This window comes from Lithobates pipiens, unplaced genomic scaffold (assembly GCF_037356315.1).
Source record: "Lithobates pipiens isolate NorthernLeopardFrog02 unplaced genomic scaffold, aLitPip1_a1.2 Scaffold_22, whole genome shotgun sequence".
Classification (NCBI taxonomy): Eukaryota; Metazoa; Chordata; class Amphibia; order Anura; family Ranidae; genus Lithobates; species Lithobates pipiens.
This window is the reverse complement of record NW_027507784.1, coordinates 186460263-186479953: the sequence shown is the minus strand read 5'-3', so window position 1 is coordinate 186479953 and position 19691 is coordinate 186460263. Positions and strand designations below refer to the sequence as shown.

Here is a 19691-nt window from a genome sequence, read left to right as displayed (position 1 = left end):
CCTTGGGTCAAATCATGCCCCTTTAACCACCTCAATACAGGGCACTTTCACCCCCTTCCTGCCTAGGCCATATTTCAGCTTTCAGTACTGTCGCACTTTGAATGACAATTGCGTGGTCATGCAACACTGTACTCAAATACATTTTTAATAATTTTCTTCACACAAATTAAGCTTTCTTTTGGTGGGATTTAATCACTGCTTTGAAAAAAAAAAAAAAAGTTTTTCTTAGTTTCTGTCAGTAAATTTTGTAAATAAGTAAGTAATTTTTTTCCTTCACTGATGTGCGCTGAGGAAGCGGCACTGATAGGCTGCACAGATGGGCACTGATGAGGTGGCACCTATGGGCACTAATGAGGCGGCACTATTATGCCGCACTAATGGGCACTGATAGGCAGCATGGATAGGCGGCACTGATAGGAATCGATGGGCACAAAAGGCAGCACTGACTGGCACCAGTAATGGACACCGATTTGTGTCACTGATGGGTACTCATGGGCACTGATTGGTGGCACGTCTGGTGCTTTACTGTAATCCTGACACTGATTATCAGTGCCCTGATTACATGCCCTGTTCTGCCCTGTGAGAAGATACCGCTGATCGGCTCTTCTTGACGCACACTCTGTCAGTGTGAGGCAATGAAAGACGATTACCGCCACTTCCTGTATTTACATGTGACCGGCTGTGGACACAGCCGATCACATGGTTAAAGAGCCAAATCAGTGGCTCTTTACAGAGATCGGGGGGGCGCCATGTCCTAGTAACATGGCGAGATCGCCACACTGCGTGCCGGAGCGGGCGTTTGGGTCACCATCATATGACGTCCACCCAAAATGAGAGCTGCATCGTCCCTCCGTTATTTAACGGGGGGGGGGGGGCTGCAAGTGGTTAACAAAGTAATAAAAGCACTATGCATGAATATAGATTAGTATAAACTACCAGTGGGTCCCCTAGTGGGTCCAGAAGTGTCTGTATTTTTAATCCCTTTTATCCTTTGGTGCAGTACAGGTACAAACAACTCTGAAAGTTTATGTATTGTTTTTTTTTTTAGATAAATTACTTCTTGCCTCTACCTAGAGTTAATTAAATTGGGACGCTGTGTAAAACTTACAAAAAAGCAGAATGCAATGATTTGAAAATATCATAAAACCATATTTTATAAACAAAAGAAAACATATCAAATATTTAAAATGGGAAAATGTACTATTTTAAGAAAAAAGTACGGTCATTTTTATAATTGATGGCAACAACACCTCTCAAAAAAGGTGAGACAGGACAACAAAAGCTGGCAAAGTAAGTGATGCAAAATGTTCTTCCAGCTACTCCATGTTTGTAACGAACTAGGTTAATAGGCAGCTAGGGCCTAAACAACTAAATCGATTAATCGACAACTAATCGATTAATTTCATAATCGATTACTATTTTCATAATCAATTAATTGGCCAGTAACATAATGGGGTTAAAAAAAAAAGCCCTTTATAGTACAAAAAGAGCAAATCGCTACTGTAAATATTACTTTCACAGTTCTACAGTAAAAAAAAAAAAATGAACCCCTTACAGTAGTGATTATGTGCTTTTTTTGTGCTATAAAGGGCTAATTTTTGTTTTTTTAACCCCATTATATTACTAAACGTCTTGGACCTGGTTCACAGCTATAGGTTTTTTGGTGCTTTTTGCAGAAACGCATTACAGTTCATTTACATGTTTCCTATGGGACACGCTCACATCTATGCTTTTTTTCAGCCGCTGCGTATTTGGAAAGGGTCAGGGACTATTTAACGCAAAACTGCTTTTTTGGTTCAATATACTTCAATGGAGAAGCTGCAGAAAAGCGTGTAATGCGTTTTTGCAGCAATTTGTGTTTTTTAATCTGCCCAACAACAAATTGTCCCAAAAAAATGCAAAAACGCAAATCACAGGCGCAAAAATCAAAACACACAGCAAAAAGCACTGCAGAAACAGATCAAAAGCAAACTGCATAGGTGTGTACCAAGCCTTCTGCTGGCCACACCGATCAATTTTCAGATGAGAATATTTAGATGAAAAATCTTTGTACATTCGTGGAATGAAAGAATGTTGTTTGAAATTTTCACTTGTTTTTAACATTCTGTTTTTTTAAAATGAATGTAATTTCTAAACAAAAACCACATACACTGTCTGAAAATTCCCTTGACCAAGATTTCTACTATTTCAAAATTTTCCCATCACTGTGGTTGAAAATGTACGTCGTTTTGACCCCACTAAAGGTTAGGAAATCGAAAGAACGTTCTTAAAAAGACTTTTTTTTTTTTTTTTTAAATAAAAAAAATTTGATGTCCGAGTCTGATGATATTTACCAGATTAACCCTTTAATAGTATATACAGTATATCTCCTATAATAATATATACAGTACATCTCCTGTAATAGTATATACAGTACATCCTCCTCTAATAATATATACAGTACATCTGTACAGTACAGTACATCTCCCCCCGCCCACAGACCCCGACAACCAACGGCCAGGGTTGTCGGGAAGAGGCCCTTGTCCTCATCAACATGGGGACAAGGTGCTTTGGGGTGGGGGGGCCACGCGGCCCCCCCTTCCCCAAGGCATCCCCCATGTTGAGGGCACGCGGCCTGGTACGGCTCAGGAGGGGGGGCGCTTGCTCGTCCCCCCCTTTCCTGGCCGGCCGGGTAGCGTGCTCGGACAAGGGTCTGATGTGGACCTGGGGGCACCCCCACGCCGAATTTTTTCGGCGTTGGGGTTCCCCTTTAAGTCCATATCAGGCGACGGGGCCAGCGACGTATCTTTCGCGGGCCCCGCCTACCTGGAGACGCGCTCGAAATGAGCGGACTTTCCTCCGCGTGTGTGGGCGAGTCCGTTCATTTCAAAAGTAGGGCGGATAGTACGGCGGACTTAGTACACCGTATTAGTCCGCTGAAAAAGTGCCGTGTGTGGGCAAGTAGCCCGTTCGGAAAGTCCGACGGACAGTCTGGCGGGAAGTCCGCCAGACTAAGTACGTCGGACAGACGGCTACGTGTGTACGCGGCTTTAGAAATAAAGGTGGGCAGAGGCTCATCAGTCTCTGAAAAGCTGTATCTTAAATTGTCAAATGATATTTTGCTTAAGTTGGTATATACTTTTCAAATTGTCTCTGTGCTTCCACTCGCAGGCTTTTTCTCTTTTATTAACAAAGCTATATACAACTTTATAGAGCAAAATAAAAAATCTAGAATCAAACTCACCTTATCACTGACTTAAACTAAAGGAGGTGCAGCATTACCTCATAAATCTTTGCACTTCCACGCAGCCTCATTGCTTAGAATACTAGACTGGTATGGAACTTCTATCAAACTATAGACTACCTTAGAGAACGATCCTATTGTTTCTGACCTCACTTCTCTACCTTGGATAAAACCCTCACAGAGACCCTATAAGGATTCCTTACCATTAATTATTGCAATCATTTTACAAATTTGGGACAATTATTTTGGCAGGGGCCTACTTTCTTCTAGGCCTAGTTCCTTGACACCATTGTTTGGTAGCTTTCCCTACTCTCTCAACCACTGTTTCTCATTTATAACAGTAGGGATAACATTATTTTATGCCACACCATATGAAAGGAAACCCCCCCACATCAGATTTATTGCACTCTATGTAACCATCCCGATTGTACCTTTTTCTATCTGCTATTGAAAAAAAAATCAATAAACTTAAAAGGGATTGTAAAGGTTTTTTTTTTTTTTTTTTTTTTTTTTTTAATAACAAACATGTTATACTTACCTCCACTGTGCAGCTCGTTTTGCACAGAGTGGCCCCGAACCTGGTTTTCTGGGGTCCCTCGGCGGCTGTCTCGGCTTCCTCCCGCAGGTACTTCTCACGTTCATGCGAGCTCCCTCGCATGGTGGGAAGCACCTGTGGGCGCGCTCCCGTGACACAGCCGGCGGCTATAGCTGCTCGCTGTATCACACGGCCCCGCCCCCGGCGCCCCCGTGTCATTAGATGTGATTGACAGCAGCGCGAGCCAATGGCTGCGCTGCTTTCAATTCATCCACTCCAGCCAATCAGCGGCCAGGCTGAGTGGCGAAGAGGACGTGGGGGGCGAGCGCGGGGCTTTTGAGGGGTCAGGTAAGTAAAACGGGGGGGGGCTGGGGGCGCCGGCACTGTCAGATGTTTTTTCACCTTAATGCATAGAATGCATTAAGGTGAAAAAACATTTACCTTTACAACCCCTTTAAATAAAACAAAAATTGTCAAACAATTTCAGAATAATGTTCCTCAACATAAAATTGCAAAGACTTTAAACATATCATCATCTACTGAACATAATATCATTAAAGGGAAGTTCGGGATTTATTAAAAAAATTCTACTCACCTAGGTGGATGCAGCATCTGTCCCCCGCTGACTCTTTAGACCGAGAACTGAGCAATCAAACACTTCTAATCACTCACTTCAGGCTCCGGAGGGTTGGTGACTGTCAGTCATTGGCTCTCTGCTCTGCCCCTCCAGCACTCACTGGAGTGCTGGGCTGTGCAGGTAGTTGCTGCCTCATGGTCCGTACGCACGTTCTGAAAATTTGACGAAAAATACTGCTTTCAGCGTGATCATACGATAACCAGATCGTTAGTACAGAGCTTTCAAGAGTGACCATTCATCTGATATTCATCTGATATCATTCAATCGGACAAGCATGAAAATTTTTCTCGTATGATACCAGATAGCACGATTTTTGTTTAGTCAGTACAGTTGCCGTCCAAAAAAACAATACAAATACATTACAACACATGACATCACTTCCGATTTTTTTTTTTTTTCATCTTTGGACATCCAGGATGCGTATCTGCACATACCCATATGTCTCCGGTATCAGAGGTTTCTGCGATTTGCAGTTGGGGAAGCCCACTACCAGTTTGTGGCTCTCCCCTTTGGCTTGGCATCAGCTCCCCAACCCCCCCCCCCCCCGAGTCTTTACCAAGGTATTGGCTCCAATTTTGGCGTTGTTGCGACAACGCGGGATCGCGATCGTAGGCGATTGCCTCCTGAGAGCATCTTCCTCCTCAGAATTAGAGGAGGATGTGGCGATCACTATGCAAACCCTGCAGGATTTTGAGTGTTGAACCTAAAGAAGTTGGTGCTTATACCGACTCAGAGCTTGGGCCTATTGCTGGACTCCATGGAAGCGAGAGTGTTTCTCTCTTCAGACAAACTGCCAACTCTCAGAGCCGCGGTAAAACAATTGATGAACCGCAGGTGGCTGTAGCTATGCTTTTGCCTGAGTCCTGGGGCTCATGGTGGCCTTCTTCGAGGCAGTGCCGTACGCCCAGTTTCATACCAGAGTCTTGCAGAAGGAGATCTTGACGAAATGGGACAAATCTCCATTATCCCTGGATCGGCAGATTTGGGTGAGCCAGTCAGTCAGTGACTCCCTGCTCTGGTGGCTGAGGTCCCCGGCACTTCTGTCCGGGAAGTCGTTCCTACCTCTACATTGGACAGTGATCACAACGGACGCCAGCCTGACCAGCTGGGGTGGAGTACCGGGAGTACAGTCGACCCAGGTCCTCTGGTCAGAGGAGGAATCCAAGTTGCTGATCAATGTGCTCGAGCTTTGAGCGATCAGGCTATGCCTCTCCACATGGTCAAGGAGACCACGAGGGCGTCCGGTCAGACAACGCCACGTCGGTGGCATATGTCAACCATCAAGGAGGAACAAGAAGCTTGGCTGCAGCACGGGAGGTCACTCACATCCTTCAGTGAGCAGAGCGATATGTACCGGCCTTATTGGCCATTTACATCCCGGGAGTGGAAAACTGGCAGGCGGACTACCTAAGCCACCAGATGCTGGACTCAGGAGAATGGGCGCTGCATCCGGAGGTGTTCAGGCTACTGTGCTTGCGATGGGGCACACCACACGTGGATCTTCTGGAGGGAGGAAGGTGCCGAGATTCGTATCTAGGACAAAAGATCCTTGGGAAGACGCATAAGACGCGCTGGTGGCTCCATGGGGTCAGTACCGACTGATCTATGCCTTTCCTCCACTAAAGCTACTACCACCTCTGCTCCACAGAGTGGAGACCGAGGGGATTCCAGTAATTCTGATTGCCCCAGATTGGCCTCGGCGCCCCTGGTACGTCAACCTAGTACGCCTGGTTGCAGACTCTCCCTGGTGACTACCGATGCGAGAAGACCTTCTGTCTCAAGGTCCGATTCTCCATCCTGCTTTACCATCGCTGGTTTTAACAGCATGGCCGTTGAGAGCCAGGTGCTAAGGAACCGAGGCCTATCGGATTTCAACTATGCACGGAAATCTTCTTCTCGGAAGATATACCACCATACCTGGAAGGCCTACATCTCCATGTGTGAAGAGAAAGGATGGCGTCCGCGCACCTATTCCGTTTCCAGGATCCTGCTGTTTTTACAGTGAGTAGACCAGAAATTGGCTTTAAGCACCATTAAAAAGGACAAATATCAGCCTTGGCTGTTTTTTTTTTTTCAGCGACCCCTGGCGGCTCATTCTCTAGTGAGCACTTTTATTCAGGGGGTCCGGCATGTAGTTCATCCGGTGCGTCCACCTTTACCCCCATGGGATCTGAACTTGGTATTATCGACGCTTCAGAAACCGCCGTTTGAGAACATCAGAGAAATTCCCTTGTTGACTCTTTCCCAGAAAGTGGTCTTTCTAGTGACCATTACATCGGCCAGGAGGGTTTTGGAACTGGCGGCCTTGTCTTGCAAGTCACCCTGTAGTTCATCCGGTGTGTCCACCTTTACCCCCATGGGATCTGAACTTGGTATTATCGACGCTTCAGAAACCGCCGTTTGAGAACATCTGAGAAATTCCCTTGTTGACTCTTTCCCAGAAAGTGGTCTTTCTAGTGACCATTACATCGGCCAGGAGGGTTTTGGAACTGGCGGCCTTGTCTTGCAAGTCACCCTATCTGGTTCAGCAGAACCTTCTTTTCTGCTGAAGGTGGTTTTGGCGTTTCACATCAATGAAGACATTGTTTTACCATCTCTGTGTCCTAAACCGGCACATCCTAAGGAGGTGGCCCTTCATTCCCTGGACGTGGTCCGGGCTCTAAGGGTGTATTTGTCTGCCACGGCTCCCTTACGGAAGTCAGATTCTCTGTTCATTTTGGTAGCTGGTCCAAAAAAAAGGTATGGTGGTCTCGTCGGCCACCATTTCCAGGTGGATCATACAGATTGTGGTACAGGCCTACACCTTGAAAGGGCAGGTGCCCCCCTTTCCTGTCTAAGCCCATTCCACCAGGGCAATTGGAACCTTTTGGGCTTTCCGACATCAAGTGTCAGTCGCTCAAGTGTGTAAGGTGGTGACTTAGTCGTCCGTTCACACGTTTACCAAATTCGACAAAGTAAATGTAAGTGCATCAGCTGATGCCTGTTTTTGCCACAAAGTTTTGCAGGCAGCCGTGTAATGTTTCAAATTGCACTTCCTTTTTTCAGTTTTTTTTTTAAAGAAAATACAGTTACTTTTGAGTGTAATGCACTGTTGCATTGTTAACCACAAGTTCTGCTGGTCAAGAATAATGGAGCTGTGTCAGTCAGTGAACGAAAGAGAAAATAGGATTTTTGTATTCACCGTAAAATCTTTTTCTTCCGAAGTTCACTGACTGACACAGCACCCTCCCCTCCTATTGATTTACGTTCTACTGCTTGTTGACTTACTGAAGCTGCAGGAAGCAGGCTGGGGGGTTGTTACTGAAGGGACCGCCCCCTAAGCGGAACTAGAAAGTTCTTTTTTTTTTTCACATGTATAACATGTTCTGCCTAGTCCTCTCCTGAAGGTGGCGGAACAACCCTATTGTCAAGAATAATGGAGCTGTTTTTGTAAGAAAGCCAAACATTTACAAGAAAACTGAAACTGTCCTGTTTTGTAGTGTCAGATAGTGAATCAGATTGTGCCTTGATAACTATAAATAATTTCAGCTTGGCAAATACTCATTCTTTTTGACTATCTGTTTAGAGCAACTCAGCTTGTCCTTCATCTTATGTTGCTAATAAGCAGAGCCACGCACTCTTGGGTCCTCTGAATGTCCTATTCTTTAAATAACATCTCCCCCTTGACACAAGACATTTTATTTTTCTATTGTTTTCGAAAAAACACATATCATATACAAACAGTAAGGACCACTCACCACAGTATGGTGAGCCGTCACAAAAATAAAGTAAAGAAGTTATACACACCAAAAAAAAGAAGTACATTACATTAAGACACCAGTATGAACATTGCCCGCGAAGCTTTTCAACTCAACCTACACCACTCCCTCAACCCCTCATTACATATATAATGAAAATATAAGGAACCATGTGAAAAAAACACCCTCTCTGTCTAGGAGATATGAGATACGAAACCCACCATACATTTAGCACAGAAGAACTGTGTACCTGCTCCTTCAAAGGTAATGATATGCATATTATAACCGCTAATAGGAGAGAGAGGATAACTTCAAACAAAGGTGAAAAAAATTTTGAGAGAAATATGGAGACTGCCATTGCTGACCTTCTAAAAGTTGCCTGGCTCTCTGTTCTCAGTGCTTCCCTAGTCACTGATTTGGAAAAAGCAGCATACAGAAAGCAAGTTGAAGTAAGAACACCTGATCTGCACACTTATATCAGGCCACTACCTTAGAAAAAATTAATTCTTTTGATGCCAGGCACTGCTGTCCACTTTTAACTCAGGTGGCCAGACCATTTTTGCCATTTACAGCTTTGAAAGTCCTTTAAAATACCCCTCAAACCATATACAGGACCCATAGGATGTTAAATATTGAACTTTGCTGGTACTGCTGACTTACATAACAGATGTTTATCAAAACAATATTTTTTATAAATTATTCTAAAATTATCATTAGCACACACAAAGACAACATAACGCACAATAATCTTACTAAATCTTAAAAATACAACTGTATTGCGTTAATAAATAACAAATATTTGTACATTTTCAATTTTGGCTTTCTGTAAAATGGTGAAAATCAAAGGCAATGCTAAAACTATAAATAAGTGATGTCTTTACACTTACCATGTTATAACAACACTAGATCCACAGTGCTGTGTGTGTGTGTGCTGCATTGGTGTGTGTGTTGTGATAACATGATGCATGCATATATTTTATGGCAACGCAATGCATTACAAAGTGCAACAACAGTTGAATAAATGAGAATTTAAACAAAAGCTAAAAGAAAAGAAAGAAAATGAGCACTGCAAAGTGTTGTAACAATGCACTGCAGTGCATGCGCACATTGCACCCCAGTACACAGGTTATGTGCATTATAAAGGTGTGTTCATAGTTGTGAATGGGCCCTTAGTGTGTTCCTGCACCAGTGTACAACCCACTTTAAATACATTACCACAATGTGTGTAGTGCACCGGCACATGTACATGTGTAATACTTGTGATGGGTGTTTATTTATTTATTGTTTTAAACAGTACTGTTACCAGGGTCTTTGGGGAAACATTAGAGGGTCTAAACAGATTGTATGTTTCATGTTTGAGATTGAGGACAGTTGATAGGATACTTTCTCCCCTGCTGCCCAGCACTGATCACTTCCATGTTCATTCACAGAGGCGATGTAAACATGTCAATCTTGTTTCCTGATCCCTTCAGTCATAAATTACCACGGGAGCGCTGAGTACTGAGCTGTCAGGGGTCAGCAGATGGGATGACCAGATATATGTTGCTGCACCAAGAAACTGGGACCAGACCATATGTATATATCTTTAAAGTGAGATTTATTTAAAGTAAAACATAATCACACATCAGTAAGCAATAAACATGAGACTGCATGGAAATCAAAACAAGCAACCTAACTAACAATACATAAATAGTTACATAGTAGGTGAGGTTGAAAAAAGACACAAGTCCATCAAGTCCAACCTATGTGTGTGATTATATGTCAGTAACGACCGCCATTTTACTCTCTCTCTCTCTCTCTCTCTCTCTCTCTCTCTCTCTCTCTCTCTCTCTCTCTCTCTCTCTCTCTCTCTCTCTCTCTCTCTCTCTCTCTCTCTCTCTCTCTCTCTCTCTCTCTCTCTCTCTCTCTCTCTCTCTCTCTATATATATATATATATATATATATATATATATATATATATAATGTTTGGGAGTTCTAAGTAATTTTCAAGCAAAAATAAATAATTTTAACTTGTAAACAAGTCTGAAAAATAAGCCTGGTCTTAAAGTGGTTAATAAGCGACTTTGAGGTTTAAATTAATGAAACATTATCCTTCAAAAAGATTGTGGAGTTGAAGGTGGCAGATTGTTAGCAACAGTTATTTTAACCACTTCAATACAGGGCACTTAAACACCTTCCTGCCCAGACCAATTTTGAGCTTTCAGCGCTGTCGCACTTTGAATGACAATTGCGCGGTCATGCTACACTGTACCCAAATGAAATTTTTATAATTTTTTTCCCACAAATAGAGCTTTCTTTTGGTGGTATTTGATCACCTCTGCGGTTTTTATTTTTTGCTAAACAAATAAAAAAATACCGAAAATTTTGAAAAAAAAAATGTTTTTTTTGTTTCAGTTTCAAAACTTTGTAAATAAGTACGTTTTCTCCATTGATGGGCACTGATGGGGCTACACTGATGGGCACTGATAAGGCGGCACTGATGGGCACCAATGATGTGGCACCAATGAAGTGGCACTGATGAGGTGGCATTGATGGACACTGATATGTGGCACTGATAGGCGGCACTGATAGGCGGCACTGATAGGCGGCACTGATGGGCAACACGGATGGGCGACACGGATGGACACTGATAGGTGGCACAAATTGGCACTGATAGCTGGCACGGATTGGCATGGATGGGCGGCACAGATGGACATGGATAGGCGGCACAGATGGGCATGGATAGGCAGCACAGATGGGCATGGGTGGGCACTGATAGGCGGCACAGGTGGGCACTGATAGGTGGCACAGGTGGGCACTCATAGGCGGCACAGGTGGGCACTCATAGGCAGCACAGGTGGGCACTCATAGGCGGCACAGGTGGGCACTCATAGGCGGCATTGGTGTTATACTGTACTAATGGATGCCAATCAGTGCCAAACAATAATGCATGCCAATCAGTGATGCCCATTGTGGGCACTGATTGGCATACATTATGGGCACTGATTGGCATCCATTGTGCTGACTGGCATCCCTGGTGGTCTAGGGAGGATTACCTTTTCCCTGGTGGTCTGGTGGCGTCCCTGGTGGTCCAGTGTGGGCATCCTCGGTGGGGCTGTGCTGATAATCGATCAGCACAGACCCCCCCTGTCAGAGGAGCAGCCGATCACCGGCTCTTCCCATTTACACTGTGATCAGCCGTGATTGGACACGGCTGATCACGTGGTAAAGAGTCTCCGTCGGAGACTCTTTACCGAGATCGTAGTTGCTGGGTGTCAGACTGACACCCCGCAACAACGATCGCCGCGATGCGCGCCCCCGGGGGCGCGCAGCGGCTCATAATCCTGATCACGTCATATGATGTCCGATCAGGATTATGCAACCACTTTGCCACCGTCAATTCCCTATAGGGCGGGCGGCAAGTGGTTAAGTAAAAAAACAGACTGCAATGGCAGAAATAAGACAAGTACAGTTTTATGTCAAATCAAAGAAGTGAGAGGATCCGAGTGATGAAACAGCAGATAGAGACCATAAGATAACAAGGAGGTAAAATAAGATGAGCAAAAATGAGTATGGCATACATAAATAACTAATCCCTCTTTCCCCTCTCACTTCCCTATTTTTGGGAGTTCTAGAGTTATTGAAGAACCCTGGTCTCCTGCAATTAGCTAATTTCTCTCTGGCCACTGCTTTCAGTCTCAGTCTTCTGTCTGCAAGCTTTGTTACATTCTCTTCCATATCATTAATCCATCTCTTTGATCTTCACTTTTTCTTCATCCTGCATTTCTTTCAGAAATCTTCAGAGTTTTACTTCCTAATCTAATACATTGTCTGAGCCCCCAAGACACAGGCTTCTAATGTTCTCAACTGTTGATGATGGTTCATAGATGCATCATTTTTTATTTGTCCTTTCTCTATTTCCCCTGAAAAAATAATGTATTTTGAAACCCACAGTCAATAATGGTTGCTGGGCGATATATAACCATATACCCATCACCCTTGTTCAGACCTGCGATCATGGTGTCTGGCAGAGGGATGGCTTCTGTCTTTAACTAGTTTTAGAACTCTTAGCCCTTGTACACACGGTCGGAGATTCCGACAACCAAATCCGTCTGAGTAATTCAGACAGATTAATTCCGGAAGAAGTCCGGAAGTGATGTTGCATACACACGGTCGGACTAAATTGTCGGAAAATCCCATTGTACATAACGTGATGACGTTATTTCGTTACGACGGGACTACGTTCAGGCTAGTAGCCAATAGCTTTGGTCTAGGAATTTGATCTGAGCATGAGTGGCACTTTGTCCGTCAGAGTAGGCTACACATGTCCGATGTCCGATAGGAGCATTTTGTTGGAAAATTTTACCGGCAAGTTGGAAAACTTGGTCCGTCGGATATTCCGACGGAAACAGTCCGATGCAGACCACACACAGTCGGAATATCCGACAAAACGGTCCGATAGGACACATTCCGTCGGAATCTCCGACCGTGTGTACAAGGGCTTAGATTGTGTGCAACCAAATGCAGAGAGCTCAGTTTAGGCCGATACGTATTCTTCTACATATTTTTGGTAAAAAAAAATCGCAATAAGCGATTATTGATTGGTTTGCGCAAAAGTTATAGCGTTTACAAAATAGGGGATAGTTTTATGGCATTTGTATTAATCTTTTTTTTTACTAGTAATGGCGGCGATCAGCAATTTTTATTGTGACTGCAACATTATGGCGGACATTTTTGACACATTTTTGGGACCATTGTCATTTATACAGCAATCAGTGCTATACAAATGCACTGATTCCTGTGTAAATGACACTGGCAATGAAGGGGTTAACCAGGGGGTGGCAGTTTAGGGGTTAAGTGTTCCTAGGGGCGTGTTACTAACTGTAGGGGCTGGGCTTTGTGTTAGTGAACACTGATCTCTGCTCCAATCATATGGAGCAGAGATCAGTATTACTTGTTGCTAGACAGAACGGGGAGATGCGGTTTACAATGGCGTCTCCCCGTTCAGCCTCGCCATGAGACGATCGCGGGTATCCCCGTGGCGATCGAGTCCGCAGGACCCGCGACCGGACTCACGGGGGTCCCGACCGGCACGCGAGCACGCCGGCGGTGGTGCGCACGCGATGGCAGGGCGGCATATAGAAATGTACGCCACTATGCCTGCCCATGCCATCCTGCCAATGTACATCGGCGTGCACCGGTTGGGAAGTGGTTATATGAGTAAAATGTTCCAAATTTGAATTATATAATTATCATGCATAAACTGTCCCTTTGTTCTTGCTAAATCAATTCAATAAGTACTCATTTCCTGTGCATACAACACTTGTATATTATCCCCAACACAGCTATAGACTGGTAATTGGTATATACTGTGTTCTCACCTTTTAGTTTAAATGGACAAAAATCATTCTTGCCTATTTCTGTGGCATCTCTTCCTCTTCTCATACTCTATGACAAAGTTGATCCTCCTTTGCAGTGTTTAAAACTTCCATTTACCAATATTTTAGTGTAATTGTATTATGGAGGTGGTGTGCAAATTAGAAGCACTGAAAGTATAACTAAACACATTTTTTTTATTTTCTGTTTTGGACAGAGTGGAGATGGATTAGAACATCTGTCTATTTTTATTGCTGTCTGTGCCCTTGTTAGGGAGATTCACCCTCTCTATTTGTCCTGTTTACCATTATGAAAAGTGAAAGTAAAAGAAAATTCCCAATTGTGGGCCGTCCCAATAAAAGTAATAGAGAGGAAATCTTGCAGTGGGGAGCCCAGTTTTGTTGACCTAGGGGGGCCCAATGAATTCCCTTAGTTTGCAGGGATTTCCTCTCATTTCCTGTTTTGGGGTATGGGACAGGAAGTGAAGGTAAATCACTTAAATAGGACACAGATGTCAAAAAAAGGGTTACAACCCTCCCTTACTCTATCCAACATGAAAATAAAAAAAGTTTTGCCTATAGTTCTACTTGAAGTACAAGGATTTTGACATCTAATCTAAGTTAGCAGAGTGATCACTGGTGTTGAAGGCTGAAGGCAGTTCACAAACAGTGACTGCAAAGTAGTGATAATTATACAAAAACATGAGTATATTTGGCAGACAATATGAGAATGAAAAATACAAGTCCAGTAAACATGATAGTTTCTTTTGTCATTATGAGATAATATGGGCATCAGCTATTTCAGGGCCCAGCAATAGACAAAATTTTGATCCATGTATGAGCAGGGTGATTGTACAGAAGTCAGCCTACCGATTAACTTTTGTACAACCACCCCGTTAAACAAATTTCCACCAGATCATCCATCGGCTATAGCCTGCAGCGCTGATCAGTGTATTCTGATGGTGAGGAAGTCTCCCCACTGTCAGTATAAAATGACTTAGAGGGGAGGATTCCCTCATCCACCTCCAATGTGTAGATGGGAAATTGGGTAATTTGTTTCTGCTCAGCCTGCTGGTTGAACGAACAAAAAATTACTAAATGCTTTCATCTGTTGAAAATGTCTAGAATTGCTCTTTGACAATTTTGCAATGCCTTTCTTAGCTTAGTGGCTCTTCTGGAAACATACATACAATGATTCAATAGAGTGCATTTATGGAATATTAAAAGACAAAGTACACTGTTAAATGAGAAGGGACAATTTACACCGGAATCACACAAGAATGCGGTGTGCTTTCCTCTGTAATTTCTATGCAATTTAGTGAGGTGCCATTTGCAGCTGAAATCGCACTGGATTGCTCCAAAAGTAGTGCATGTACCACTTTTCAAAAATGCACTGCAGTGGATTGCATGGTACTGCAGGGTACTGTACAATCTGGTGCAGGTAAATGCACTGCGTTTGGGGTGTCATTAGGATTATATGGATACAGATTGCACACCCATGTATTTTGAACATGGTTTGGGAAACGCGGAAGCTGGTTTCCTGTGCCGCGTCCACTGTGAGCAAGCCCTAATTAAATAATCAAAATAGTTGTAATAAGTTACTGATTGGGTAACATCAAATACAATAAAATAGATCATAGAGTGAACAAAACTGAAAATATAAAAGTATTCATAATTCCAATAGTACTGTATATAAAATCATATTGTACTAAAAGCTTATATGCATGCCCGTTCTGAAACATACATTCCTATCAATGTTGAGGACAAGGTGATTGTAATAAAAAAAAAGTGCATGATATATAATACAACAAACAGCATAAAAAAGCAGAAATTGTAAATGGTAACACTGATATTTCGACTGTACGGTATGTTGAAGATTAAATCAGATATTCAATTCTATTAACTCTTTTAATTGGTGATCCTATCAGCATAACTCAGTGTGTATACTGTTAATTTATATGATAAGCTGAAGATTGTGTAAACTCTTATCTCTAACAGCATAGTTTAAGATAATTATATTTTATATCTAAATGTAATATTTTTAAAGTACTTTTATTAGTATGTTACAATAGTAACAGAATATAAAACAATAAAGATACTGTTGAAGACTATGTATGAATCATATTCCTGTATTAATCTCTGGCAATGAAAATGTTTTCCATTTAATCTAATCCAGTGACCCCAAGATTGGGGTTACTTACAATGCAATTATACTTTTTTATTTTAATTCCTAATAGACACACATGGATCACCAGAAGAGAAGCTGGCTTGAGAATGTAAAGTAATAGGTAGAAATGTGTGTCTCTAAGTTAAGGCCAAAATACAAATTTTGCATTTTTGTGTGCCAGAAAGAGGTATAACGTAACTCCAAACATTCCCCTTAAAAGGAGGAATGAAAAAACAGATACCCCGAGTGTTTAATGGCACATTAACAATAACCCTATTAAGTTCATTTCGTTTTTATTGTTTTACAGTCCAATTACAGTATTTACAAGTATAGATACTATTCATCACTGCCCATATGTACACAGTAAGAAATAAATGCTATAGATTCAATAACTCTCCCTTTGTTTTGTTCTTTTTAGATACTGGCAGCTGTGCCATACAACTGGAGCGGTGTTAATCTCCTCATATGTTCTAGCACTCGTGCTGTATTTATTCCACTTTTTATAATGTGTGTGTATCCAAGTGGGAAGCCAACGTTTAGTCACCCTGCTTGGCCATGCATCTTTTCCCTGCTTATGGGAATCACCAATGGGTATTTTGGCAGTGTACCTATGATACTGGCATCAGGACAAGTAGTGCCAGAACAAAGAGAGCTAGCAGGTATGAATTGGTTTCATTTAACCTATGGAAGCTTGGATGCTGTTTTATTGAAAACGCATATGTAAACCAGTAGTCAACAATGGACTTACGCTGTTGATAACAGCTTCAGAAATTAACAGTGCTTTGCTTTTGTCCAAATGTTTCTTGTCATACTCTACTTTATATTTTGAAATACTTAAAAAAATGAAAAAATACTGAAATAGAAAATGTAGATGTAAACCAAATTTTATATACATAAAATATTCTTAAAATAGTAGTAAACTATTATAAAGTTGTATCCACAGGTAAACTTAAACTAAGGCTTACCTTTAGGTACTGTGAGTATCTTCTAAACTTGCACTGTTTACAAGATAACGTCATCTACGGCTGATGACGTCACCGGTGCATGAGCAGTAGCATCCACACTAATGCCCCGTACACACGATCCGAAAATCGTACGGAAAATACCGCTTTCGAATCGATCGTACGATAATCGGATCGTTAGTACAGAGCTTTCGAGAGCCGATTAGGACAGTACATCCGATATTATTCTATCGGACATGCACGGAAAAAATTTTCGTACGATGCCAGATCGTACGATTTTTGTTTAATCAGTACAGCTATCGTTCGAAAATGCAATACAAATGCATTACAACACATGACATCACTTCCGAATTTTTTTTCTGTCGTGCGGGAATTTTCGTGACTTTAGTAAACTCATCAGATTCGATCTGAGATTAGCATGCAATAAAAAACGGACGATCATTCGTCCGATAATCTCATCGTGTGTATGGGGCATAAGGGAGCCCTGAATGCAGAGGATCCTGTGCACATGCGTGGAAGTGACATAATTGCAAACTGTGAAATACATATAGGCATAGCCCAGCAGAAGTTTAAAGCAAACCTATGAAGGGTCTACTGTAATAAATCTGCTGTGTGAGAGATTGCCTTCAGAAATTTTGCGATCTTGGAACCGTTTTTCTCCGGTTTTCTCTGGATCCAGTTTCCTCCCACAGTCAAAACTTTACAGGTTAATCAGTTTACACCCAAACTGCTCCTGGTGTGTTTATAAAAGGTTGTAGGAACACTAGGTTGTTGACTCTTTCCATGTCCTCCTTACAAAACCTTTACATTCCTGATAAAGCTAACAGCTAACCGCTGACCATCCCCCTCCGTGTTCAGTGCTGCATGAAGGGCTAACCTGCTTAGAGGAATTAGGCCACACACCGAGTGAGCTGTGCACTCATCAGCAAATCCCATGCCTTCTGCAATTTTCAAAAACATCACTATGATTTAATTTTTTTTTACATGTTTGCAGAAAATATGTTCATTACTTTTGCACATGTCCTAAATGGCAAGATTCAGATATTGTTTAAAACCTCTCCAGAGTTGGAAGAAACCTTGCCCATAAGAAATTAACCAAGGTGGTTCTAACAAGTCTTGACCTAAAGTGGTAGTAAACTTTCTAAAAAAAAAAAACAGATTTTCCCCTGTGAGGTAAAGGCATAATGTGCTAGTATGCATCACTAGCACAATATGAAAGACTTACCTTGAAACTAAGCCCTCTAGAGGTGCGCTGTCACCAATGCAGAGGCTTCCATCTTCACCCAGTCTTCCTTTCAGGTTCATGGACTGCGGCCGCTCAATTGGCCATGCCACAATGACGTCTACCATGGAATGTGACTGCGCGCAGGAGTCTCGGCCATGGTACACAGCTCTGAAGCAATGGCATGGGTATGCCGTTGCTTCAGAGTATGTGCACCGGTGACGTCACCGGCTGCTGCTCACTGGAATATCTCCTAAACAGTGCATGTTTAGAAGATATTCTTTTTATCTACAGGTAAACTTTATTATAAGCTTACCTGTAGGTAAAAATCAGAGGGGAGTTTACTATCACTTTAACCTGTTTGACTATCCAATACTAAAGCAGAATGTTTTGGCAATACGTAGATGAACTTTGGTCTCTTTTTATTGTGCAGCTCCATTGTGAGCATGGTTTATTTGCTTTTAGTTATTTGTTTTCTCTTTTATTCTGCAGGAAACACAATGACTGTGTCGTACATGACTGGACTAATGCTTGGGTCAGCTGTAGCTTATTTTGCCTACAGTTTATCTAGTACTTCCCAAAGTATTTGCTTCCATCCAGAGACATACAACAGTTCACTGCCTCCAGAGATTTGAATATATCAACCTCAAAATTGGTTTGTTACTACTGAAACATTTGCAATATTTATTTTAATTCTAAAACACATTGGGGGTTATTTACTAAAGGCAAAGCCACTTTGCACTACAAGTGCACTGCAAGTGAACTTGGAAGTGCAACCGCTCTAGATCTGAGGGGGACATTCTAGGAAAAGAAAAAACAGCATTTTAGCTTGCACACGATTGGATGATAAAATCAGCAGAGCTTCCCCTCATTTCACATCTTTTCCTCATATCTACAGTGACTGCACTTCCAAGTGCACTTGTAGTGAAGAGTGGATTTGCCTTTAGTAAATAACCCCCATTGCTATGACAAATGCCGTTATTAGAAATTTCACAAGTATTGAACTTTTTGATAAAACCACATCTGTGCAAGCACATGCACTTGATGGAATATCAAATCTGACACCATATTTCCATGAGTATATCACTTTTGTCATTTTGCCAAAGCCTTTTTGTGTAGTGTAATTTTATAAAAGTCTGTGTTTTGTTCAAGTATTGTTCTTTTTTCTTTTCTTTATATGTAACACTTTTACAACAAAAAGTGGAAATTTGATATTTTTTTATAAACAAATTACTTCATGCAGATTCATATGCAAGCGTAATTGTGGGTTGTATGCCTTGAAAACTGTAAACAAAAGAATATTTAATCATCAAATTTGCTTGTGTCATTTTTTTTCCCATTTGTAACTCTGTAGTAGAGCCTAAAATCAAAGTGAGCAATTAGCTGAGACACAAAAATGATAGGCATGGCATGGCGCTTAAATTTTATTCTACTTGAAGCCAACAATTAAGACTTTATGTGAGCTTGAAATTCATAGAAAATGTAATATTATTATATATACATTATTTAAATTTTCATAAAAAATTGTACAGATTTTTTTTTTCAAATCTGTTTTAGTCTTTGGGCATGGCCATCTTGAAGTTATTTTTTGTTGAGAATCTGAGGCTTTCTGTAGAGGTGCCAACGGAAACCACCAAAACAACTGATATTCCAATACCAATTACCATATTTATCGTCGTATAACCCGCGCCAGCGTATAACACACACCCCAATTTAAGACGGAAATTTCAGGAAAAACTTTGTTTTTAAATAAACCACTTTGAAGCAAAATAATGGTCAGTGAGTACCAATGCAGCCTGATTAGTGCCCATCTGCAGCCTCAATGCAGCCTGATCTGTGCCCATGTGCAGCCTG

General features: G+C 41.9%; 1 protein-coding gene across 2 annotated transcripts in view; it reads left to right on the top strand.

Annotated features, from left to right (window-relative positions):
- The window catches only part of SLC29A4 (solute carrier family 29 member 4), a 118164-nt gene extending 99013 nt beyond the window's left edge, over positions 1–19151 (top strand). For both annotated transcript variants that reach the window (XM_077448734.1, XM_077448735.1), the window contains 2 exons: positions 16072–16312; positions 18330–19151. In XM_077448734.1, coding sequence (XP_077304860.1) covers positions 16072–16312; positions 18330–18472 — 384 coding nt within the window. In that variant the 3' untranslated portion in view covers positions 18473–19151. The remainder of the gene's footprint in view (positions 1–16071; positions 16313–18329) is intronic.
- Positions 19152–19691: the final 540 nt, after the last annotated feature.